Source organism: Falco naumanni, chromosome 3 (genome assembly GCF_017639655.2).
Source record: "Falco naumanni isolate bFalNau1 chromosome 3, bFalNau1.pat, whole genome shotgun sequence".
Lineage (NCBI taxonomy): Eukaryota > Metazoa > Chordata > Aves > Falconiformes > Falconidae > Falco > Falco naumanni.
Genome location: NC_054056.1, coordinates 97027179 through 97053664, shown reverse-complemented (window position 1 = coordinate 97053664; position 26486 = coordinate 97027179). Strand labels below are relative to the sequence as shown.

Here is a 26486-nt window from a genome sequence, read left to right as displayed (position 1 = left end):
GAAGAAGCTCCTCCTGTGCCTCATATGTAGGTGAGATATAGGAGATAGAAGTGAAAAAAAAATATAAAGCCTCGACTGAGGAATATGATTTTAAAATGTCTGTTTGGGAGGATACTGCGATTGGCTTGAAAATTCCTGATTCCTTCCATAGAGGCTTTAAGGACAGCTCTGAGCATGTACAGAGCTGCTGGTGCTGAGTAGCAAGGCTGCATGGTACTCACGCTCTCTTACACTTCACTGCCTGCAGGCTAGCTGCCACTGGTGGGTGGCAGAGTGGTGGCCTGGTGGGGGGCAGCTGGAGATGTCCCTTCACTGAAACCAGCCTGCCGTGCCACTAAGGCAAAAGAGCCCTGCCACTGCACGAAGGGCGTGCTGGAGGGAGCTGGACTTTGGGGTAGATCCTAGGGGCAGAGCAGACTGAGGGTCTGATCTCTGTCCTATCAATTGATTTATGCCGTTTTCATCAGATGTAATTTATCTGTGCTGTTACCAAAGGCAGGGACTTGCGGTGCTTTGCTTCCACGTCTGAATTGCTGGGGTTTGGGGTACAACCCAGAATTTTTTTCTTTTTAAGTAGGAATTTTGGGGGATTTCTATATCTTGTATATCTATATACAAGTCTATATTTTACTCTATAGACTTGTAAGAAGCTGAAAGTGTGATTAATGTAAAATCTAAATAAATGAAATTGGATGACAAGTTATCCTTCAAAAGTATTGCATGTTAAAAACCCTCTCAGGTTTTATAGTTGGAGTTTCTTGAGGTTTCATTACATGAAGCTACTGGCATTTAATCAAATTATCTGGGGCTTATAAAGTATCCTAAATCATAAAAACATCTGATAGAAGTTTATTTAAAGCTTATATCATGGATATTTTTACAGAAACTGAAGATGCCAGATAAGATAAAGAATTTTGAAATTTGGAGTAGACAAAACTGCCCACAGCTGTGCAAACAGTGCAGCGATGGGCATGTATTGGCCATGTTTCAGTACTGCTAGACTACAGGGTGCCTAAAAAAGCGTAACTCTAGTGACTCATAAGCAGGTGAAACAGAGGTCATCTTGGAGGGACTCTTCTCAGCGTGGTAACAACTGATGAAGCCACTTACAAATCAACAATTTGAATAGATTAAAGGAAATGGCTGGTCCATTTGTTGGTGTAATGCAGTTTCTTACTATAGCTGAAATGGATTGGCCTATAAATTAAAACTCAGAAGTGGGATTGGCAACATGCACATGAATTTGCATCACGTAAGACGTTTGAACACCAAATCTAAATGTTGGGGGGAGTGGTGGTGGCGGTGGGGGCTAGGCTTCAAGATACAGAACCTGTGAATGGTATTTGTGAACCAGTTGGCTGGTAACGCTTGGTTGTTGGTTTCTTTTTTCTGAATGGGCTATGTAGCTGGTCTGTATGCATGAACACAAGGGAAAAAGACTTTTTTAACTATATTTTATTTTATTTTACCTTTTTTTGTGTCTGCATGCACTCTGTGGCTGAGGTGCTTGAACCTTTTATCCCCAGTGCTTAGTCTCTGAGTGTTGAATTACACTCTGCCAGTAAGAGCAGGAAGACCTAGGGTAAAACTGGTGAAAGTCTGAACAGCAAATAGCAATAAAACCCAATATTCCTAGGACATTTGAACAGGGAGTAGGGCACTTTCTATTTTTGTACTTCAATTTTAGGATGGCAGGTGATGGAGTGTAGAGAAATTATAGAGGACTGTATGAGAAGTTTATTTGTGAAGAGTTGTGAGAGAGGAGGAAGAAGCAGAGAGAAGAGAAAGAAAGCGCGCCCTGGATGAGGAGAGACTAGGAGAAGGCAGCAGAGGGACTGGCATGAGGCATATGTTGGTATGGTAAAAGTATGGTAAAAGACCTTGTTGCAGCCGGCTAGTTTGGAGAGTGCTGTGACAATTGGTACCCCCTGTGAGGCCCTTCAGATTATGAGACTGAGTGTAACGAGTGGTGACAGCAGTGATGGCTGTGCTGAGGGATGTTTGAAGTTTTGAACAGTGACAGCGGTGTCCAATATAGCAGAGACAGGTGGGGATAGCCTGCGATCCAGATCACATTGAGATAGGTGGGAAGAGCCTGGGGATCTGGATCAGACACCAGTAAAGGTGAGCCGTTGGGATCAAAGAGAAGGAGGCCTGACTGCCGTGAAGCTAAGAGACTGAGGGTAACGGGCGATAGTGGCAGAGTACACACCCAGATGGGGCAGCAGCCCGCAGTGGCGGCTGGTCCAGAGTGTGTCCAGCCAGACAGTGGTGATGGCTGTGCTGGGGGAACGCGCGGGAGCAGCACGGTGCCGCGGGCGGCTCCCACTGTTGCTGCTGCTGCTCGGCCTGGTGGTATTCTTGCCAGTGTTTATGTGCTTGTTGAAGGTGTATCCAGTTGTAGAAGAAATGAATGACCACAAGGATATTGAGAAGCTTGTTGGAACACGGAGTAATATATTAGTGCTGTTTTCTAGATCTGCTGCTGTTGAAAGCTCACTCAAGTTACTGTCCGATGTGGCCCAGGAGGTGAAAGGGCAAGGTACTATAAGTTCATCAGAACCTCACTCTGAAGAAAACAAAATCCTAGATGTCAAGAAAGTAGATAAGAAAGGTGATCAGCCCCCAGAAGCTGAAAATCTCAAGATAAAATAGAAGAAGGGGTATGTGTATGAGTTCAGGGACAAGTCTTGACTGTATGAAAAATTTATTTGTCAAAAAGTTGCGATGATTGATAAAAGCATATGCACGAAATGCTAAGAAGAAAAAAAGAGTTCAGGGACAAGTTGTCCAGACTGTATGAAAAGTTTATTTGTAAAAAGGTTGTGATGATTGTTAAAAACATAAGGTATGAAATGTTAAAAAGGAAAAGAAAAAAGAAAAAAAAGGGGAATTGTAGAGGAATTATAGAGGACTGTATGAAAAGTTTATTTGTAAAAAGTTTGTGATGATTGGTAAAAACATGAGGTATGAAATATTAAAAAGAAAAAAAAGGGGGGGGAATTTAGAGGAATGAAGCTGGGTTAATTAACATTGATAATATACAGCTGTGAGCTGGCTTGGGGGCGGTGGGTTGGCTGATGTAGATAAGGTGCAGCTGTGGCTGGTTCCTACTAAGTGGTTGGGCAGCCAATGAAGGGAGAGCAGTCAAGGAAGAGAGAGGAGGAAGAAGCAAAGAGAAGAGAGAGTGTGTGTGCCCTGGATGAGGAGAGACTAGGAGAAGGCAGCAGAGGGATTGGTGTGTAGAGTATGTTGGTATGTGATGGTAAAAGACCTTGTTGCAGCTTGATAGTTTTGAGAGTGCTGTGACAATGGAGTGGTGTTTGTTACCTGCAACAGGTGTTCCGTGGTTTTTTTTCCATCTGATAGCCAGAGAAGACTTCCTATGCATAAAATGTAAACTGTTGACAGCACTGGATTTTTGGACTAGAAGGATGAATACTGCCACTGGGGAACGTTGGGGAAATGGAAGAGGTCTGAGCAACCAGACTGAGGAAACATTGCTGCCCCATTTTCAGGGAGAGAGGATATGCCCCCAAAGGCTCTGAACAGAGAGAAGTTGTGGAAGAGGATTCACGTCAGAAGGAGGAAACAGCATTCAGTAGTGTTGAAGGCAAGTGAGGACTGGTAGGCTGTGAACAACAGACAGAAGAGGACAAGGGGAGTTAAATGTTACCAGCTGACAGCAGGTATCCAGAAAATAAACTATGAGAAATGCCTTTAAAAGCTCCAGATGGTTGAATGAAGAAAGATGGCTGAGATACCTCTTTGACTGGCAGTTCAGCCCAGCTGTAAAGAAAGTCAGTAGTGTTCTCAAAATATCTAAGCAACCAAGGCATCCTGAGACCAGCATACATGTAATTTTATCAATAAAGTAGGCTTCTGAATTGGGTAGTCGGTATATTTTGCTGATAATGCTTGTAGTCACTAAATATCGCAAAATATCTCAACATTTAGGTGATTTCTTGAGACTTGCCAGGGTGCTGAAGGAGAATAATATCTAACTGATCTTCACTGTGATTGTCCCTACCATGGTGGTAGGGCAAACAGTGCAGAAAATTCTGAAATTATTCAGCTGGATAGCCATGCTTTTAAAGTAAAATATTTTGATTTGGAGGTAGAACTCTCTTTTGAATATAGAAGGAATCAAGACAAGTCTTCTGATGCCTAGACTAGAATAATCAGAAGGACGTTATATCAATAGTAAGAGAATGAAATGAGCTGGAAATGAGAGTAGTTTAAGCATAAAATTATGATATTTAAAATATAATTAAGACCTCCAAAGGAAGTGGAAAAAATGGTTTCATAATAAGCAGGCAAAATTGTTCTTTTATGAGCATAAATTTAGTGAGATTTACACCAAATTCATTGCAGTGAAAGGCTACCCTACAGTTAGTCTATCTTCAGAGGAGGAGTGGGGAACTTGGGCTTTCTGAGTTGTGGACAACTTCAGAGAAAATGGCCCTGAATGGTTGAGGCCCATTGTCTTGAGAAAGATAGGAATGGGTGGCAAGGCTATGTTCTGTGGCTGAGGACTAGACTGAGGTGGACAGGGGGATTCCTGGGTCAGGGAAACCTGAGCAAGAGCTGAGAAACCCACCAGGAGCCTGCAGCTCTCACGAGCAAGGCTGACATGGCTTAGGACTTGCCAGGAGCAACCACAGGAGATAGAAATGGCTGTGGGGAGTGCTATGACCAGGGAATGGTGCATCAGCCAGGCATGGTGCCGCAGTTTGTGCAAGGAGGGCTGTGCACCCTGCTTGTAGGCCTGCAGCTCAGAAGAGTGCTCCAGTTGTCTGCCAGGATAGTAGGCACTTGCCTCAGAGTTAAAGTCAGTGTGTCTACAGAGAAAGCCCCTGTGAGAAAGGAAAACTTCCTCTTGGTTGAGGAGGACCATGTTAGAGATCACTTGAGCAAACTTGACACACACAAGTCCATGGGCCCTAGAGGAATGCACCCTCAAGTGCTGAAGGAGCTGGCAGACGTTATTGTCAAGTTACTCTCCATCATATTTGAAAGGTCATGGAGAACAGGAGAGGTGCCTGAAGACTGGAGGAAAGCCACTGTCACTCCAGTCTTCAAAAAGGGCAAGAAGGAGGACTCAGGAAACTACAGGCCAGTCATCCTCACCTACATCCCTGAAAGGTGAGGGAACAGCTCATCCTGGAGGCCATCTTGAAGCACGAGGAGGAAAAGAAGGTTACCAGGAGTAATCAACCTGAATTCACCAAGGGGAAATTATGCCTGACCAACCTGATAGCCTCCTATGATGGAGTTAGTGGCTGAGTAGATGAGGGGAGAGCAGTGGATATTGTCTACCTAGACCTCAGCAAAGCTGTTGACACAGATCAGGCTGAATGGCAGAGCACAGAGAGTTGTGATCAATGCTGCAGAGTCTAGTTGGAGAGCTGTAGCTAGCGGTGTTCCCCCGTGGTTCAGTGCTGCATCTGGTCTTGTTCAACTTACTCATCAATGACATGGATGAAGGGACAGAGCATACCCTCAACAAGTTTGCCAATGATACAAAACTGGGAGAACTGGCTGATTCACCAGCAGGCTGTACTGCCATTCATCGAGGCCTGGACAGGCTGGAGAGTTGGGCAGGAAGAAACCTCATGAAGTTCAACAAAGACAAGTGTAAGGTCCTGCACATAGGGAGGAACAACCTCATGCACCAGCACAGGCTGGGGCCTGACCTGCTGGAAGGCAGCTCTGCGGAGAAGGACCTGGGAGTCCTGGTGGACAGCGAGTTGCTCATGGGCCAGCAGTGTGCCCTGGTGGCCAAGAAGGCCAAGGGGATCCTGGGGTTTGTTAGGAGAAATGTGGCCAGCAGATCAAGGGAGGTGATCCTCCCCCTCTGCTCTGCCCTGGTGAGGCTGCATCTGGAGTGCTGTGCCCAGTTCTGGGCTTCCCAGTTCAAGAGAGACAGTGAGCTACTGGAGAGGGTCCAGCAGAGGGCTACAAAGATGATTTGGGGACTGGAGCATCTCACTTATGAGGAAAGGCTGAGAGAGCTGGGCTGACTTAGCATGGAGACGACTGAGAAAGGATCTTATCAAGTATCTTAAGGGGATGGGGCCAGGCTCTTTTCAGTAGTGCCAAGTGACAGGGCAAGGGGCAGTGGGCACAAACTGAAGCACAAGAAGTTCCTTCTGGACATGAGGAAGAACTTGTTTACCTTGAGGGTGACAGAGCAGTGAAACAGTCTTCCCAGAGAGGCTGTGGAGTCTCCTTCTCTGGAGACATTCAAAATCCACCTGGATGTGAGTGCGCAGCTTGCTTTAGGTAAACCTACTTTAGCAGGGGGTTGGACTGGATGATTTTCAGAGGTCACATCCAACCCTGACCACTGTGATTCTGTGATCTCCTGTGTAACTCCAAAAAATGGCTGCTTCCTACCCAGAGCAGCGTGGTACTTGGTGAAATGTTGTTTTTGTTGTAAAAAAAAATAAAAAAATATTTACATAACCTATGAATGTTTTGGGAGAGTAACATCTAGGAAAAGTAGAGACATTATATCAGTTTTGCGTTTGGCACTGGTACAATCACTTTTCTATTGCTGAGGTCTTTTTTTGGTGTCCATAAGCCTGCTGATAAAATGGTAAGGGATTGATCAAAGGACTGGATACTTTGCCTTGCGGTGAGACATTCTGGAATCTTGTTCTGTTTATCTTACCCATGAGAAGGCTAAGACTTGACCTGATCAGAGTGTCTGCATTGGGGGAAAAAAACATTGAAGAACTGTTAACAATCTGGCAGGCAAAGATATAAAAAGGTCCAGTGGTTGCTATTTGAAGTTTAAAATTCCACTGCAGATTTTCAACAGTGAGAGTGATTAGTCCCTATGATATCTTCACAAAAGGTTGTGGTGGTTTCCTTACCACTGACAGCTTCAAAATCAAGATTGAATGGTTTCTTAAATGATATGCTTTAGTAAAGCACAAGTTCTGTGGCTTCTTTGTACAGGGCATTGGGCTAATTGTTCATAAAAATCCCCTTTGACTTTGTGTCTCTTAATTCTCTTAAAGACAATGACTAGAGACAAGCTAGTAAATGTTTTTCTTTCCTTTTTTTTTTTGTTATTCAAGTTTTCTGTTCAAAACTTACTTCTGATTTTACACAGCTTTAGTGAAAAATAGGTGTCTGTCTTGGACATCTTCTGTTCATAGCCCATCAGGTGTGTTTTAAGTATAATGAGCTTGCAGTCTTACAATGTTAATACAATGGTATACAGTGTAATATTGGTGTATCTGTAAAGCTGTATTCCTTGTTCCCTTCTTTGGTACCCTAAAAACGTATGCCAAGCATGAGTGTATTTTAGTTGGTTTTAGTTGGTTTTATTTAGATGTGTGGGATTTCTTTATAGCATTAATTGAATTCAGGATTATGAAACATAGTCTTTCTTCAGTAAGTGCAGGTTGTAGTAGTCTTTTAGTTGCTTCCTTCCTCTGAGTCCTCTCTGCACACCTCCTGTTGACAGTGAGAAGTGTCTTGGAGACATTCCTGCTAGATCTGAACTAAAATCCAATACCAGCATTTAGGTGGCTGCAGTCCCAGTTATGGCAGGAGAGCCATTAAGCTGGCCATTGTACCACTAAGCCCAGTTTCTGACTTTAGAGTGTTCAAAAAACCAAAGACTGCCAAATAGTGACACGATGACCAGGCAGCAAGTGATATTAGGAATGTAATGAGCATGTTAGCCTGGCCTTCTAATAAGATAATGTTTAGGTAATAATTGTTTCTACTGCTTGTTTCTCTGCCAGACCCGTCTCTTTCTCCAGTTGATTTTGGATTCATTTGTCCATTTCAACCTGTTTTTCACAAAGGGTAGAAATACCAGGTTCTTGTGGTGAGCTCAAGCACCAGGTTCAAAAGAGGTTTGTGACACCTAACAAGTGGGTATACAAGGAAGACGTAAATTAGTAGCAGTTGTTGTGGTATGGGCTGTAATCAAGAAAATCAAATCCTTTTAGTTCTCTTGCTTACTGAACAATCTGTATTCTTGTGGGGAACATGCTAGATTCATTTTGTACTGTTAATTCTCTTGTGTTTTCAAATAGTCACAACAATTCACTTAAAACTGCTTCAGCAATATGGCTTAAATACATTTGATCCAGACAAGAGTTAAAGTAATTAGCTGACATTTGATTTTAGTTGATATGGATCCAAACCATGAAACTTTGAACACCCTTAGAGTTCAGAAGTGTTTCTTTCAGTGTTTGGGTACTGGTCTGTGTTCTCAAGTAACCTTTTCAAAATTGGCAAATTTAATCCCAGATTTAAAATAAAGAGCAACATAGGGAATCAAGTCTGTAAATGCTTTTTCTTTAAATATAGAGATGCTCTAGAGTGTAGTTGTAGAAGTGGCAAGCAGAAGGAATAGAAAATGCATTACCCATATAAAGGTGTGTGTTTGTGTCTTTGTGCAGTGTTCACACCCGCGTACATACTTCTGTGGCTGCACAAAACATTGCTCCTGCTGCAAGGACCTTACAATCTTAACAGACAGGCAGGGCAATCATGCACTTTGAGACCCAGAGGATGGTGCTAACTTAGAGCATGTGTGCATTTGCAGTTTTATGATGTGACGACAGCAGCGCTCTGACACTGGTTAACATTTGTGGGCCTTGTGGAAGGAACAAGTTTCCATAGGGATTTGGCTGCCATAGGGATCTGGCTAAAGGAAACCTGCCCGCCTGGCACACAGAGTTGAGGAGGGTGTTCCAGGCAGGGTTGAAATAGATATGAGTAACATGATGTCTTACATTGCGTGTGGTGCAGCTGGTAACTTGGAATGTGATTGACCATGTTTTGTAAGCTTGTTATTTTTTCTTTCAGTCTAATACAGACGGAAAAAGAAGTTATGAAGAAATTCAAAGGGAAGTGTGTAGATGTTTCTGCTGAACATAGAGGCATTCATTTCTTCCTTCAAAAAGCAATTATATGAGAATTGAAAAAGCTGTATGTGATAAGAATACATGGTATTTGCTATGTTAAGAAACCAAGATGGAAAGGGAAGACTTTGGGGCAGGGCAGATTTTGTAGGATTTAATTATAACCTGTGAATATAGGGGAGAACATACACAGGGGAGCCTACGTACAAAGAGAAAGTTAAGTTGGTATCTTCAAGATGGCATGCCTATGTGACACCAAAACCAGTGCTACGGTATTTGATTTGTTAAAGTATATGTTCAGTGTTCAAGTAATTTAGCAGTAGAGCATCCCATGATTTTTCCTGCTTTGGGATAAGTTGAACTGACAGATCACAGAAGTCAGATGCTTCCCATGAAGCTCTGAAAAGAACATAAGCAATGTCAAAGTAGAAGAGCACCGATTCTGTGGTATACACTTCATAACAACTTACTGTCTGCAAAATACCTGGAAATTATTCAGTTTGGTGCCTAAGCAGCACAATGGGAAGTTTTCAGATTCATTCGTAAAGTTTACTCTCTGTATTACAGTGTAGTAATCGTATTATCTCCCCCTTACTATTGTATAATTCTTCAGTGATCTCTTTTTTATTTATTTAATGTGGTAAAGAAAGAAAATAAAAATATATGATGCTTTTTTAGATTTTTCTTAAACTTAGCAACTAGGAGAGCAAGGAGTCATCACTTTGTGACCATTAACTACGTGACCATCTCAAATGCTGTTGTCACGGTTCAATGTGTGAGTTAAATAATCATTTAAGTAAAAATACATGTGTCGCATCTACAGTACCTCATATTTGAGTATTTCAGAGCATTTTAAAAGTTTTGATGAACTGAATCTCATAGTGTACCTATAAGAGGGAAAAATTACAGGCATAGAATCTATAAGTCATTTGTTAAGACTGCTCAGGAGATAAAGGAGAGTCTAGATGTCATGGTTTGGGAAACCTACAGAGAAGTTATGATTTTGGGATAAATATGTACAACTTAAAAAATTACTATATTAATGAACTCTTTCATATATCTTGTCTTGACCTTAAGCTGTGAAAGATGTGCCATCCATCTCCTAAACAAAAGATAGCACAGGATAATGGAGGATCATTTTCTGCTGTTAGCTCCTTTTCATGTGAGAGTATGTTAGGAAAGAGCTATGGCTGAAGCCCAGAGAAGTAAACATAATTAATTTTTTTTCTGCAAAACAAAGGGTTATCAACAAAGACATCTTACCAGAAATAGAAAAAAGAGGAATTTGAGGAGACTAGCATGTGGGAAGTTGTAGATAAAGGAAAGTTGGACAGTAGAGTCAAACTGAGACACATTTTGTAACCAAGAAGTCTGAATGTTAATGGGGGTCCAATGAGGGAAGGTGGACATGAGACCTATGCGGACACTACAAATGTATCTGCTCCAGAGCCTAGTCCCTGCTCCCCAAGCCACACTATTGAAAATTGTACAATGGCTTAGATTGGAAAAGACCTTTAAAAGCATCAAGTCCAACTATTAACCCAACACTGCCAAGTCCACCTCTAAACCATGTCCCTAAGTGCCACTTCTACATGTCTTTCAAATACCTCCAGGCATCGTGACTGAGCCACTTCTCTGGGCAGCCTGTTCCAGTGATTGACAACCCTTTTGGTGAAGAATTTTTTCCTAATATACAATTTAAACCTCCCCTGGCACAACTTCAGGCCATTTCCTCTTGTCCTGTCACTTGTTACTTGGGTGAAGAGACTGACACCCATCTTGCTAAAACCTCCTTTCAGGTAGTTGTAGAGAGCAATAAAGTCCTCCCTGACCCTCTTTTTCTCCAGACTAAAGAACCCCAGTTCCCTCAGCTGCTCCTCACCAGACTTGTGCTCTGGAGCCTTCACCAGCTTCGTTGTCCTTCTCTGGACATGCTCCAGTATCTCAATTCTTTCTTGAAGCGAGTGGCCCAAAACTCAACACAGTATTCAAGGTCTGGCCTCACCAGTGCCGAGTACAGGGTGACACTCACTTCGCTAGTCCCTCAGCCTTTGTCACTATTCTTCCCCCAGCATCCAGCCAAGGATGGAGATTCTCCTTAGACCTCCCTTTGTTGCTAATGTATTTATAGAAACATTTTTTTATTGTTCTTTATAACAGTAGCAAGATTAAGTTCTAGCTGGGCTTTGGCCCTTCTGATTTTCTCCCTGCATAACCTCATGACATCCTTGTAGCCCTCCTGAGTTGCCTGTCCCTTCTTCCAAAGGTCATAAACTCTTCTGTTTTTCCTAAGCTCCAGCCAAAGCTCTCTGTTCAGCCAGTCTCAACTTCTCCCCTGCCAGTTCATCTTTCGGTACATGGGGACAGCCTACTCCTGTGCCTTTAAGACTACCTTCTTGAAGAACGTCCAGCTTTCCTGGACCCCTTGGCCTTCCAGAGCTCTCTCCCAAGGGGCTCTACCAAACAGTCAGCTAAACGACACAAAGTCTGTTCTCTGGATGTCCAAGGTAGCAGCTCTGCTGAACCCCCTCCTTACTTCTCCAAGAATTGAAAACTCTATCATTTCATGATCACTATGCCCAAGACGACCTCCAACCACCATATGACCCCCAAATCCTTCTCTGTTCACAGACAGCAGGTCCAGCAGAGCATCTCCCCTGGCTGGCTCCCTGACCAGCTGTGTCAGGCAGTTATCTTCCACACATTCCAGGAACCTCCTAGACTGTTTCCTCTCTGCTGTGTTGTATTTCCATCAGACAGCTGAAGTCCTCCATGAGAACAAGGGCTAACTATTGTGTGATTTCTCTCAGCTGCTTATAGAATATTTTGTCTGCCTCTTCATCCTGGTTGGGTAGTCTGTAACAAACTCACACTGTGGTATCTGCCTTGTTGGCCCTCCCCCTGGTTCTTACCCATAAATGCTCAACCCTATCATCACCATCATGAAGCTTTAGACAAAACATTTTCTAATGTACAGGACTACCCCACTGCACCTCATTCCTTGCCTATTCCTTCTGAAGAGTTTATAGCCATCCATTGCAGCATGCCAGTTGTGAACCATCTCATTGTGTTTCTGTGATGGCAACTATGTCATAGTTTTCTTGCTGCACAATGGCTTCCAGCTCCTGTTTGTTGGCCATGCAGCATGCATTACTGTAGATGCACTGCAGCTGGGCTGTTGATCCTGCCACCTTTTTGTGGGGAGAAGACCTAATTCCTATGTGACCATTCTCGGGGTCTTCTGAGGTTTCTAAACGCATCAATAACGCTTGCATTTTTGCTGCTGCATGGATCACCATCCCCTACCTCCACTGAGATGGCAGATCAAAGGACCTTGCCAGCACACTATCCCTCAAACACTGGTGTGCTGCTCTCAGATTTACCTCTAGTGAGCCTAGTTTTATCCCTTTCTCCCTTCAAATCTCATTAAAGCTCTTTCAATGAGCCCTGCTAATTCCTGTGCAAAGATCCTTTTCCTGCTTTGAGAGGTATACCCTGTCTGTTGCTAGCAGAACTGTTGTCCTGTAGCCATCAGCTATACCCATATATATATATATATCCTTTAGCTATACGCATATATATATTTTTCCGTACATACAGAAGCCTTTAGCTATATCCGTATTGCTCAGCAATTGGCCTGGCTCTAAGTCATAATCATATACATGCTGTATATGAGATGCTGACTTCAGCTGATTCAAACTCCAGACCCCACTTTGAGTGGTGAATAAATTCAGGCATCTTGCATCATTACTTTTGCTTTGTTCCTGTTAGTTCTTTTGTTGTAGTACAGGCTTCTCTGAGGAGCCTTGAACAAGCTGGAGGTACAGATTTACTAAGAATGAGATGCAAGGAGACTAAAAGAGGATTCAGAAGTCTACAGGATTGCCCACCATGTGTTAAGCAACAACTGCTTTGGAGTACGTGGTCACTTATTATTTGATGTGGTTACAGATATGCAATCCCTGCCAACAGTGAGATGAGGGATGCATCCAGGCCTAGCTCATCATCTGTTTGTTTCTCTTCTTGTATGTCTTTGAAGATGGGGATTGTGAATAAGAATAGTTGCAGGATGAACTGTAGGAAAAATTATATCTGAGGTCTTGTGGGAAACAGGAGATGGGAATCAGTTTAGGGAGTATAAGGCGGTTGGTCTGGTAAGATGTGTCATTGCAAAAAGGTTAACAGAGAGCCAAAGAATCGTACATATACCATAGAAGGTAAGGATGCTCTTCCCATCTCACCATGTGAGCCTGGTGCCGGAGGATGCCAACACTCAGAAAGCGTCCCACTGACTGAGCTGTTGCACACCAGATCACTGAGCTTCTCCTCCTGCCTGCCACCCACTAGGATTATTCTGACTGGAGTTTGAATGCTGTTGTGCTGAACTTGGTTTGGCATGGGGGGGGGGAACGGGAGCAGAAAGGGAGTGGAAATGTGGTGTGCAGATGTGTGAAGGTGAGAGTAAAGCTTATCAGCTACTAGTTCCAGAGGGTGGTGGGCTTTTCCTTTTTTCTTTTCCTGGCTCTGCTGGTAAAGCCATCCATTGAACAATCTCTATTATCCATCCATACAAGATGAAGGTACAAGAGTACTATGTTAGGGTGTGAATACTTTTAAATATTTTAAAATATAACAATTAAGCACAGTCTTTGCCCTTATGGCCAGCTGCTATCAGAATGGCCTCTATTAAAAACCTCTTGAGACCCCAAAGTCTCTTTCCTTCTGTTGCATAATACTTTTTCTTTTGTTTCCAGTAAATCAGGTTTGAACTGGCAAATTTCTGTCAAGTCCTGTAGCCAATTTAATATTTAAACCAGACCTGTCAAGTTATGCTGGTTCCAGGAATGTCTTGAGCCATCCTCCCTCTGGTAACCTGCTGTGCTGACTCAGCCCTGAGAAGGAGTTGACAGCCCATGGGGACAGGGGAGTGTTCTGCAACTGCATGAAAGGCAGGTTAATAAAAGCTTATAAGGACAAACAGTGATGAAGCTAAGGTTTGTGTTGCAGTTATCACCCAAGTAATTTAAAAGAAAAAAGAGGGATATTTTCTTTCTCTATACCCCAGAGAATAGAATTGAAGGCACAGCAGTTGGTGAACTTAAAATATTAATGTGCACTAAAAGCCCTCCTTTGGTAATTGTTTTCAGTCCGGTTTGGGCAAAAACTTGTAAAAAAAGTCTCTTAGAACTTTGAACTGCAATTTAAAAAAAAAAAAAAATTGTCTTGGCATTTGTATTAGAAAGACCAAGAAGAGACTGCAAGACAACAGCTTTTCTAGGACCCTGAGAGCTATGGGACAGCACACACTGCTAGTGCTGTACCTGTTCTGTGGAGAATTCTCTACTTTTAATATTACTGTCTCCAGAAGCCAGAATTTTCATTAGTGTGGTTGCTGGATTTTCATGGACATATCAGTCCACGTGCATATATCAGGGTGCTGATGTTCTTATATTTTGTTGCTGTTGTGTGCTTACATCCTCAGCTTCCAACTAGAATTCAGCACCTGGGTTTTATTTATGTTATACTGGTGAACTTTGTATAACTTGATCCCTGCTTGCCTGTACCTTTATTTTAAATGTGTGCAAATTCATTGAATTGCCCTACATACAATTAAAAATGTAGAGAGTGCATTTCTTTTTATTTCCTTGCCAGAGTAGATGTATGAGAGTGAGTGCACTTTCAGAACCTTCCCTTTTTAACTATGTTATCATTCAGTAGATAAGTAACACTTTAGAGGGGAGAGGACCTCCAGCCAAAATAATTTCCAAATCATCTGAAAAGTGTAATTTATCTTCTTATTTTGCAGCTAGCTATGGACCAAATCCAATTTGCAAAGGCTGTTTGTCCTGTTCAAAGGATAATGGGTGCATCAGATGCCAACACAAGTTATTCTTCTTCCTACGAAGAGAAGGAATGAGACAATACGGTGAATGCTTGCATTCCTGCCCATCGGGGTACTATGGACTCCGAACGCCAGATATGAACAGATGTTCAAGTGAGTTTTTTTTGCACCTTTACATTCACTTTTGTAGGAAGGCCATAATTCATGCTTGGTTTTTAAGATGATATGTTGTGGAACATGGTGGTATTTTCACAGATGTCTCAAGATCATCACAAGACGTCTTTGCTAAGGAACATCCCAGCTCATTCCAAGATATATAACATTCAAGCAGATTGAATAGTTAATGCATTAACCCAGTTTTTAGTGTTGTTATTATTTTTATTGTTATTATTGCTTTAGTTAGAAGGGAAATTTAGCCAAGAACAATGATTTAAGAAGATACTCCAGTTTCACTAAACAAATTCCCACTATATGAAAATAAAAAGGATTTAGCATTAATTTAACAGTGCCTCGTGTAGGTACTAGTCAGTATATGCCCTAATATATGGGTGGGCTTCTTGTCATGCTTTTTGTTCCCACACAAATTTCAGGTGACCAGACACCTCACACCAGACATGCTTTAATATGTAAGTGTCGCTATTTTAATAAAACACATGTACTATTAAAAGCAAACAAACAACCTTTCACTTTTAGTACTGCATTTTATTTGGAAATTTACAACCTGCTAATGTGCAACAAGATTCCCTGTTTGCATGTTTGTGCCTAGAAGCACAACAGTTAAAATCAATGAGTGCTCTGATATCTCCACACATTATTTCACCACTGTCTGGCAGTTGCGCCGATTCATACTGATTTTTCCATATGCTCATATGTGGAGTATTACCCATATGGATTATTAATCATTGCAATTACCTCTAATTCGTATTTCTGGGATGGGGTGTGTGTGTCACGGTCTAACCAGAATTAGGTCACCGAACCTAAGAACCCGAAGTGAGAAATAGCTTTTCTTTGCTTCCTAGAATGATCAAGCGTCTGTGAATTGCACAGCACTCTGCCCCTAAGGGCTGTGGCATGTCACGGAGGCACACCACCTTGTGGGGGAGTGGGTGCTGGCCTTCACATCACACAGAACCGTGAGACCTGTGTGAGGTCACTCCGCGGTGGTGTGAGCTGGAGGAGGAGCACTCACGGCCCCTGCTTGGATCTGTCCCAGCCCATGCAGGGACATCCCGCCTCTTTCTGCCCATTCCCTGCGTGGGCTCCATGGATATGGTATTCTTCACGTTGTGTTCCCAACTGCTGTGTAATATTGCCAAGTGCCACCTAATCTATACCAGGTGGCTAGGTTTTGATGAAAAATTAAATGAGACCAGTGTATGGTTTATGTATCCATTCTGTAGCGTAATTTAAGGGTCTTGGCCTTAATTTTCATAACATGTTTGTGAATTCAGCAATGTGTTCACTTTAAACCTTTCAAAACTGGGCTGTTAAAACTTGCCTATGTAAAGACGTTTTTGAATATAGTTACAGCTTTGGGAAATAGGTGAATTTATCTATATCAGCCTGCACTATGCTTCCAAGATAGGAAAAGTAGTCTACTGTTAGTCTTTTACTTTCTTAAAAAGAAAAGAAGTTATTTGCAGAAGGTGGATGGTGAATTCAATATAGCTTTTTTTAAATTTTTTTTTTCATTTTTACCATTTACAGAAAGCGACCTTTTTCCATGAATTGCAGGATTGGTTTCAAAAAGCATAAATGCAACTAGTGTCCAACCCATATTGGCATGTGTTGAGTGCTGGATATTTAACTCGCCCTCATACCTCTGATAGTCTCCTCCTGTGACAATAATGATGCAGTTGCATTTACAGACCAGTCCTGGTTCCCCTCCAATGATTTTTGTATTGTATATTTTTATTTTAGTCCAACTGCCAACTGGTGTTATTTATAAAACACATCTTCATTTTTTTTCTTGGTTTGGTGATCTTGCATGGCACATACATTGCGTTGTGGATACACAGATATTTTGTGGATTGAAGTTGAGTTAAAATCAACATTCTTAAAAAATTGAATAGGTTTCTTCCTACTTGATGTTAGATACTTTTAGGTACATTTAGTTACAGACTTAATTGCTCAGATAGTATTATTTCGGCTAAAAATAATAACAATTCTGGCTATGTTAAAATTCTTCTGGGAGTTATAGGGCTTGAATTACATAAGTTGAAATGATTTCTGCCCTATTAATGTCTTTATAGCCACAAAAGCTGTTTAACGTTTTATTACTAGAACACTTGCCCATTTTTGTTAGAGAGAAGATATAGAACATATTTTTATGGAAAATGTTGACATTGTTTTAAAAGCCAAACATAGTGCCAAATGTAACACAATAAATACTGCAGCCAAGTACAGCAACCCTAAAATGATGGAAATTTTGAATTTCAAGACTAATTTTCTTTTTAACATGTAAGCAGTATGTGTCTTGAATTTGCTAAGTGGTTCTAGACTGTTTTTCTAGTAACAGTGAATCATGTAATTTGAGACTGTTTGTCTTTAGAAACCGATGTAGAGTTTCCTGCTGAAGATGACTTTCACCTTGAACACTGCAGTACAAGAATGCAGTACATTTGGATATGAAATTGGAAAGTGTTGAGTCTTCTGTAGAAGGATGCCCAAGAGAAGAGCTGCACTTTTTTAGTTTTCCAAGAAATTTTAATAATTAATGACTTTGAACTGAACTGCTCCAACAAGAAATAATCTAATGAGAAAAATACAAAATTGAATTAAAGGGTGAGATTAAATCTGTCACCTGGGTGGTTGCTTTAACATTGGTCTGATTAATGGATCAGCCTTTCTTCAACCTTTCAGCTTGGTCTGTATCCATAGTAACCTCTACAATTTTAGGGGGAGGCAGCACTCAGAGTTTAGAAATTACAGCTCCCTTCAGCTATGGTTGGCTACTCCATTTGTTTAAGTTCACCTTCTTTCTCACAAAAGGGCCTGACATTGCTAAAATTGTAATTTCCCCTTCCATGGGCCTCCAGTGAAGACAAGATAAAGGGAAGCTTTTAAACAAATTAAGCATTTATTAAACACATGTAGCTAATTCACTGTATTAAGAAAGGTAATAATTTTTTTAGCTTTGTAAAAAAATAGGAAGACGTTACTAATATAACATCTTGACTATTTTTAATGCAGTATAGCAAAGCATATGACCTGAGACTCTAGTAGTCAGTAGATTTGGAACAGTCTGTCAGGAGGTTCAATTACCAAAGGGGCAACACTATTTGCTTTAAATAAAATAACTTTTCTGCCTTTTTAGAAATACTTTTCATTATTTCTGTGTTTGTTTTCTTCAAATATGGGTTTATCTTTTAAAACAAGTGTAATATAGCATTTCGGATTTTGAAAATGAAGTTGGATGGCCAGAAATTGAGGTCTACTATAATTATTTTAAAGGCATTTTTTTTCCTTATCTCTTCCACTCTTTTCCTCCTTCAAATGGATTTAGGTTTTTTATTTTATTTGGATAATTTTTTCTTTTGGTTTTACTGTATATTTTGCAGTAAAAGTTTTGTTCCATCTGTCTGGCAGCAAAAATCATCACAGTGCTTTTAACTAAGATTTATTAAATCTGTAGTCAATTTAGATTTAATAAGGCAATTATATATTTGTAAAGTACTAATTGAAAACACTGTGGTTTGGCATTTATTTAAAAGTCTCAACTAATAATGAATCAAGATTAGAACATACTGGAAATACATTGCTATGTTTATTAAGTGAATTTAATTTTAAAAATATTCTCACTGTAGTATTATATAATTAGGATGTTGTATTCCAGGCATTGTTCTCCATGAAATGGTAGACCTGTGGTAAACTTCAGGACCTGTTACGGCCAAATGACTGTGTGTATCATTCTCTAGCACTCATGTTCAGCCCCTGCCAAAGTTGTAGCTTAAAAATTTTTAATTTAATAATGATAATGATGGTGATGATAATAATAAACCTGCAACTAGCTAAGTCACCTCTGCTTAGGAGGTTAAATAGCTAGCTATTAGCTATTATAGATATTCTTTATCGATATTATAGATATAGGTATTACCTTGTAGGCTAAAGCTCTTTTGCTTCTGATTTTCCTCCTCTCCTTGCTGTCTCCTCAGTGACTTTCCTGAAAGTTTTAGTCTCTCTTCTCTTTCTGTTGGTTGTTCAGCTGAAACTCCATCCACTGTAAGAATTACTCACATCATAGCTTTCTTCAGCATCTTGCCTCTGTCTCCTGCTCTTGTTGGCTGTCACAGCCTTTGTCCATCATATGCCCTTGTGTCCTCAATGTGAGTTATAAAATGTGTAGTTTGTCTGGATTTTTGAAGTCTCTCCCACCTCAGGCAATTCTAGAGAGGATTAGCACAGAAGGTGGTGCTGGTCAGTGACAGATTGGTGTGGAGCACCCATGGACATGTCAGGATGGCAGCATGAAGTGAAATCTGTAGCACCAATGCTGTTTTACTGAGCAGCAGAGGGATGGGAGCAGGAGTTGGAAGGTGTGAGTGTCATGGGCATAGGGACAATCTGGGGATAGGTAACGTTAGAAGATCCTGGGGTAGAAGAGGCAGAGATATCTGAGGCAAGAAGAGTAGGGAGCTGTGAGTCAGAGCTTGGTATGAAAGATCAAAGTATTAGGTACTTTGGACCAAGCAACAGTTGTCACTCCCCAGGATAACAACCTCACAAGTTACAGGCTTGGAAGCTCCTCTGGCATGATGCCTCTATGGAAACATGAATTTGACCTTCAAAAGGAAAACACCAACTGTGGTGAATCATCATGTATTACTTTGACTTCTTAAACACACAGGAATCCCTCAAGCAAGGACCCAATATCAGTGCAAAGACTACCAAGACTTTCAATTTAGAAATGCCCTGTTTCCTTCCCCAGCGTCAGTCTGTAGGTTGTCTTTGCAAAATATGTTCATTTTCTCTCCATCTTGATGGTGTTCAATACAGTTCAGTACAGTTCTTTTTCTTACGCTGGTGGTTACTGGTTTCCACTCATGCAGATCCCTTCACATGTTCTCACTTTCCTTTGCCATACTCAACTGCTCTTCACTGCTGTCTGTGCTTCATGCAGAGCAGAACTTGCTGTGAATCGTCATTATTAACATTACTAGGAGCTGACCGGCTGTCTTTTCCACTGTGTGTACTACAGAATGTCTTTGTTAAGAAGGGAGTTATGGATGGATAGCTAATCACATTGATTATGTTTAGAAAGGGACAACGTGTCAATGGAAAATCTATAGAATATGGATCTTTTGTAAAGATGGCAAAAAAGGCCCATGTAAAATTTTTAAGATTATACATATCCATAAAAATATTTTACAAATTAGTAACTACTTTTTACAGTTGTGGTAGACAACTTTTGACCTTAAAATTAATCATGTTGCACTTAGTATGAGAAACTAATATAAAACCCCCTCTTCTTGTTAAGGTATGTTAAACTACGAACCACATGCATCTCAATATGAAGCACTTTATTTTTTATTTTGAGCTTCAAAGGCATTGTATTTCCCTGCAATTCAGCTTGTTCTGCAAAACCTTATGAGCTGGTGTTAAATTTACTATAGAAGGATAGTAATTGTTTTGGTAACATTATGCTCTGTGTAGTTATAGTACAGAAAGAAGCTGTTTACAGGAACACATACTTTTTTTTTTTTTTTTTTTTTTTTAACAATAACAGGCATATGCGCCTGACTCTGAATTTAATTCAATATCTGAATCTGTATTTTGAACCCTGGGCTTTTGATTCCTTCTCTAAAATGTGAGTCTGTCAATTCTTTAGTGATTATTTTAAAAGAATGAGTGGGAGTGGCTTATCATGACTGTCAGGAAGCCAAAGCAGGTCACAAAAGTCTTTTAATATCACTGTGGTTCATCTGCTTATAATGTTAGTCTAATTTAAGCATGATTTGTAATCCGGGCTTTCTCCTTCCAGAGTTCTTTAATGCACCATTTATGTAATTTTCTATAAATATTGTAGGTTTCATCCACATCAGTCAGATTTGGTTTTTTATGATATTCAGATAAATGGCAGAGGAACAATTGGGTCAATATAAATGAGATTATAAAGCCTAAATACAAATGCTTTATTGCTGGCTAGCTAAATGCATTTCTTACAGATCAGATTGGTTGCTCTAACCTTGAATGAAACATGGCTCAGAGCTATTTCTCTTTTGAAAAATCTGGTGTGTGTACAGAAACACTTCAGAAGAAAATTATTTCTGAAGTGCCATGGAGTGCTAGAGTTCACCAAAAATTAAAGGGGACTTTGACTCCTAAGTCCTGTACATAACTTACCTTTTGCCACTCTGTTTCAGTAAGCAAAATCAAAGATGTTTTAAATTTCTGTCTTTGGATTCTTTTCTGACATTAGCCTTTTTAAAGAGAGATGTTTTGATACTTTTTCTTTTTCTGCTTTGTAGAATCAAAGAACATGGTCCTTCAGTTTGGTAGTTTTCCTGGCCATTGACTGAGGAGTGGCACAGTATTAGCTCATGGAGTTGTTTGTGTCTTGGGCATATTCTGTTACTGCTCTCAAGCATGGAGGCACTTTTACATACTGTAGTCCACCCTGTGCTCTATTTAAATGTCAGTCATTCAAGCTCTTACTCTCCTGTCAGCCTAAATTAAGAGATTGCACTCTAAATTAAGAGAAAGCCAATAGACTTTACATTGGAGAAGTCATATGTCTTGTCCCATATATCAACATTACAGAGCTGTCAAAGGGATACATTTTCGTTTTGCTTTGTTTTGTCTGAACATTGAAGATACTTGAGCAAAGCACTTGTGTCTAGTTTGAGGGCAGCTTAGCTACACCAGACAAAGACTTCTTTTCCACCCTTTCCCCTGGGAGGTGAAGTCTTGGAGCTGTGAATTTTTAACCACTTCTGTGACAGCCTGTGATTGAAAATAGACTTCTAGAAAGTTAGCTTTTCTGACTTCTAGAGTACTGCTTTTCTTTAGTTTTTCAGTTTAGTTTATTTCAATTTTATAAAAAGATCTGTGCAAGGCTTCACTGCAACTGCACTTTCATGATTTGAAACTGAGTGTATGGAGGATGTCAAAAAGGAGTTGTCACTCCCAGCTGATCTTCAACTACAGTGTGATCTCTATAACCTAGTTAATTATCATTATGATTAGCACCCAGTAACCCCAAGCATTGTTCTGAATATCAGTCTGGTAAATCAAAGTTTCAATTTCAGAATTCTTAAAGAATTCCTAACATTCAGTATTTTCCCCTGAATTGCATCTAATAAAGATTAAATAATAGACATTTCATGTTTGAAGTAATTCATCTTCATAGGAAAAAATTGAAAATAAACTGCCTTGGTGGAAGTCTCCACCCAAGACCCCCCACTAATGCCTCCAGAATATATTTCTCATGACAATGACTCTACTATGAAACAAAAGAAAACTGGCATAAAAGAGAAAGCAAAAACTACAAATAGGATGGGAATTTTGAAGTATGATCAAGAAACTGAAAGAAGGTTGATTAATTCATTTAATGTTTAAATATGGGGTAATTACGTATGTACTGTTAAATAGTGATAGTTTTATGGAGGATATCCCCCGTGTAAGGTGAGGCAGGCTTTTGCCTGCTAAGCATGTTTATATGTTATCAAAAGGCAACTTGTACCGAAAGTTTTTCATTTAATCCCTCTTCCACCCAAAAAAATTAAAATGGAATAAAATTTAAACATGTTGCTTCCCAGCACATTTTGAAAGCAATAGTTAAAACATTATTTCAAATATATACTTGCATCACTTGGATGTGAGGGAGAGTCACGTGATGCTAATTTTTCTTTGAATGTTCTGTTCTGCAACCCATCATTGGACTATATGGTTTGGAAAAACCTTGATGTCTTTTCGAACTGTCTTGTGTGGGTGGACAAGAGGCAAATGGTTTTTTTTCTGAACATTTAAACCCACTGGATGTTTGATTCAAGCATTGCAATTAATAAAATACCTGAAGTCCACCTTGAATGTAACAAACCAGATTTGCAATTAACTATTGCGCTACATCTCCAGAGCAGCTCACCTTACTGCTTTGCCTTGCAGACACATTAATCTGGGGAAGTGATTTTTCAGGGTCCTTGTCTAGGCATTGATCTCCTGTTCTTTGGAGATTGGTTCAACCCTCACGAAAAAGTAATTGTCATTCTTGGGAAGTTCCTGTAAACTAAATGTGGATAAGAAGCCCAACTTGTGCTGCTTGTATGAAGACAAGTGCTGGATACAGGGGTTGGTAGCATGCAGGTTCTGTGTGGTTGTGTCTAGAGCCTGCAGAGCTTACCTTTGGCAGTGCAAGACTTCAAACTGATGTTCACATTCCTTCTAACCAAATAAAGGTGTACCAACATTGGATGTTTTTTTTTTTTCTTTTCATGCCATCCACCTAATTTATTTTCCAATGCCACAAGAAATCCGATCTAAAAAGCCTCATGTTTCATTAAGTGCTAAAAAAGAATAATTATCCACCACCACCCAGTTTAAGTGTTATGGTACAGCTGATTTTGGCCTGCTGAAATTCAAGAACAAATATTAAACTCTGGTTTATAAAGATTGGCTAAATTTGAAGTGTTGTTAGTGGGTATTTACCAACAGCCATTTTAGAAGTCCTTATGGCTTTTGATTTTTTTTTTCTTTAGAAAAAAATGAAGAATAAATAAATGACATAAGTGACCAAAAAAGATTAGTATATTGTTGCATGCCATGAATAACAAATGTTTCCTGCTGTGACTTCAGATAGCTGAAGACAGGATACAGCTAACGTAGTTTATATAAGTTACGTTAGCTGAAGTATTAGATTTTTAAAAATTAATTTTGAAATGTTCCTTACTGTTACAAATGTAATGACTTTTACTTTTTAACATTTAGAATATTTTTCCCTGGAGTTCATTTCCAAGTTGCCAAGTTTTAGTATGGAATAGGATGTTTCTGAAAGGTCTGCTTCTGAGTCTGTAATCTCTTGTGGACAATATTTCCCTTAAATATTCAGAGAAATCCAATATTTCAAAAGGCAATAGTATTATTTTTTCTTGGCTATTGATTATAGCTTTATGTCTTTTAGTCATTTAATATTGGTTATTTTTTATGGATCAGAGAAATTGAGGCTTTTTGCATGGGAGCATGCATATGTGTAGTTACAGACATCAAATATAATACATGAAAGCATTCATTCAGCTATTTATAGGGTAAACTCATAGGAAAAGAATGTATCCTGCTTTCAATGACAAATAGTAAACTGAAGACAGTACCTATAATACATGCATACTTCCCAAAATAATTTCTTGATTCTAAGTTTCCTCAAAATTACTTAAACACAAAAATAATTTATATTGAACTTTTTCCTCCAAAAAGATGTAAATAACTCAAATATCACTTAATGAGAAGTTTTATCTACAGTTTTGATTTTAAAAAAATAGGACTAAAAGGAGGTAGGGGGAAATGTCATAAATAATTACAGATAACTGTAATTTCTCTTATACAGCAGATAGATTTCAGGATGACAGTATTCCTCATTATAGCATTTCTGTTTTATTGCTTTACAAGTCCTTTCCTTTGTAATCTTACCCTAACTTAACTGTCTCATTGTCCCTTATGGTCCTTTTGATTCAGGATGCAGAATAGAAAACTGCGACTCCTGCTTTAGCAGAGACTTTTGTACCAAATGCAAAACTGGCTTTTACTCGCACAGAGGCCGCTGCTTCCGAGGATGCCCCCCTGGATTTGCGGCCTTGGAAGAGCTTATGGAATGTGTGGGTGAGTCTTCTAGTACAGCAATGCTGCTGAAGCATTCTTTTGCAGGTGGCTGGGTTCAAATATGGCTCTACTTTTAAGCTGATGCTTGGTGATTTCTATCAAGCGATATCCACTAATGAATTGTGTCTGGATTTCTTTACTATTACTACTACTACTACCACCAATAATAATAATAATAACAACAAGAATGTTTTCTTTCAAACTTTGAAATATTGCATTATTGGGAATGTCACCCTGTTCTGCATCAGAAAGGTCTGTCCTCTTAACTGTAAGTCACCTTGTATGAGGATTTATAAATCAGAATTTGTCAGATTTCAGGAAGGCCCGTTTTTTCATTAGAACTTTAAGTCAGTGTTGCACTTGTAGCATTCTTGCCCTCTTAAAACAACACTCTCATTTTGCCTTTTACCAAGCCCAGAACCCAGAGGCAGGGCAGATTGAGTTCCTGTAACATCCGGGCTTCAAATTCACTTTTAGTTTCTCTGCAACTCCCCCCTTTTCCACTAGGAAGTAACAAATAGAAATCACAAAATAAGTGGGGTTTAGTAGAAATTTACTTTATAACTCTAAGCCAGCGTTGGCAGTTCTCACAATATTTCCTGAGTCTCACAATTTGGTGTTTTATCTTGAAGCCTGGTAATCGTGTCAGAACAGACTCTTTCTTTCAAGAATATTCTTTGCATTTCATTATGGAGAGGACCTGGAAATATGAACTTGCAAATCCAGGTGTCAACCAAATAATTAAAAAGAGGAAAAATGTAATCAATCTCATGATTTTAGGAGGATTTTTGAATACTTGGGACTGACCTGATGTCTGTACATATGGATAGATAGTCTGATGGTTTTATGCTGCGGCTGGTGCTGGCTAAAAAGATTCTTCCAGGTTCTGTAAGAGATTTTAATTTTGTTTCAAAGTTTTTGCCTATTAACAGTAAAACTTTCATGTGGTGCATTCTAATAGTGCATTCTAATTAAAAAACAAACAAACAAACAAAAAACAACAGAAGAATTGCTCACTGGTGTTTTCTTTTGCTTTATCAGAAGGCTGTGAAGTGGGTCAGTGGAGTGAGTGGGGAACTTGCAGCAGAAATAACAAAACATGTGGATTTAAGTGGGGCCTGGAAACGAGAACAAGACAAATTGTGAAGAAGCCAGCAAAAGACACGATACTGTGCCCAACCATTGCAGAATCCAGACGGTGTAAAATGGCCGTAAGGCATTGTCCAGGAGGTAAGTGTAGTCCATGCCACAAAAGTCTTTATTTTTCTAACTTGAAAAAAGAGCTATTTCATCCCAGCTGAAGGGGAAATCCTCTCTCTGCTCTGCCAGCCAAAGCTAAAAACCAGCAGTACTATGACAGTCCTAATTTGTGCAGCAGGATGCCAGGAAAGGCTCACCGTGGGAACGATCGGTCTCTCAGTAGACTGTGAAACTGTGTTTTTGTGGGTGTACTGAGGCTTTTTCAAAGAGGTGCCTCATGGAAGAACCATACCAGTTTGAGCTTCAGTATGAAGATGATAGTGATGGTGGAATAACTAATTGCTCTGTGCATGGCAGGTAAGATTATAATTCTAAACCTCTCGGCAGGCAGAGCACCCAGTGCTGGTTTGATGGGTATTTAAATTAAATGTAGTTACACATGGCATTGTTAGCTGGAACTATCAGCTGGAATGTGTTACTTGTTCTGAATATTGCAGATCATGGCCAAACTATGATAGATGTGATACAGGCAGAATAGTGGAAGATAGATATCAAGCTTTTCAGAATGAGACTAGCTTATAGCAATTACCATGAGTAGATAAAAGAAAAAATCACATTTTTTAATCATGGTGTTCTAAGACTTAACTGTCAATACTGATTTGAAAAAAGAAATGTAGTTTCAAATTTGTTTTCAGTTTTGTAGACCCCAAAGTGGGGACACGTCACTGGTAGAGAGGAGGTTT

General features: G+C 39.9%; 1 protein-coding gene across 1 annotated transcript in view; it reads left to right on the top strand.

The window, feature by feature from the left end:
• RSPO2 (R-spondin 2) overlaps positions 1 to 26486 on the top strand; it is a 114264-nt gene that overhangs the window by 45757 nt on the left and 42021 nt on the right. The window contains exons 2-4 of the mRNA XM_040588813.1: positions 14701 to 14889; positions 24400 to 24543; positions 25585 to 25773. Coding sequence (XP_040444747.1) covers positions 14701 to 14889; positions 24400 to 24543; positions 25585 to 25773 — 522 coding nt within the window. The remainder of the gene's footprint in view (positions 1 to 14700; positions 14890 to 24399; positions 24544 to 25584; positions 25774 to 26486) is intronic.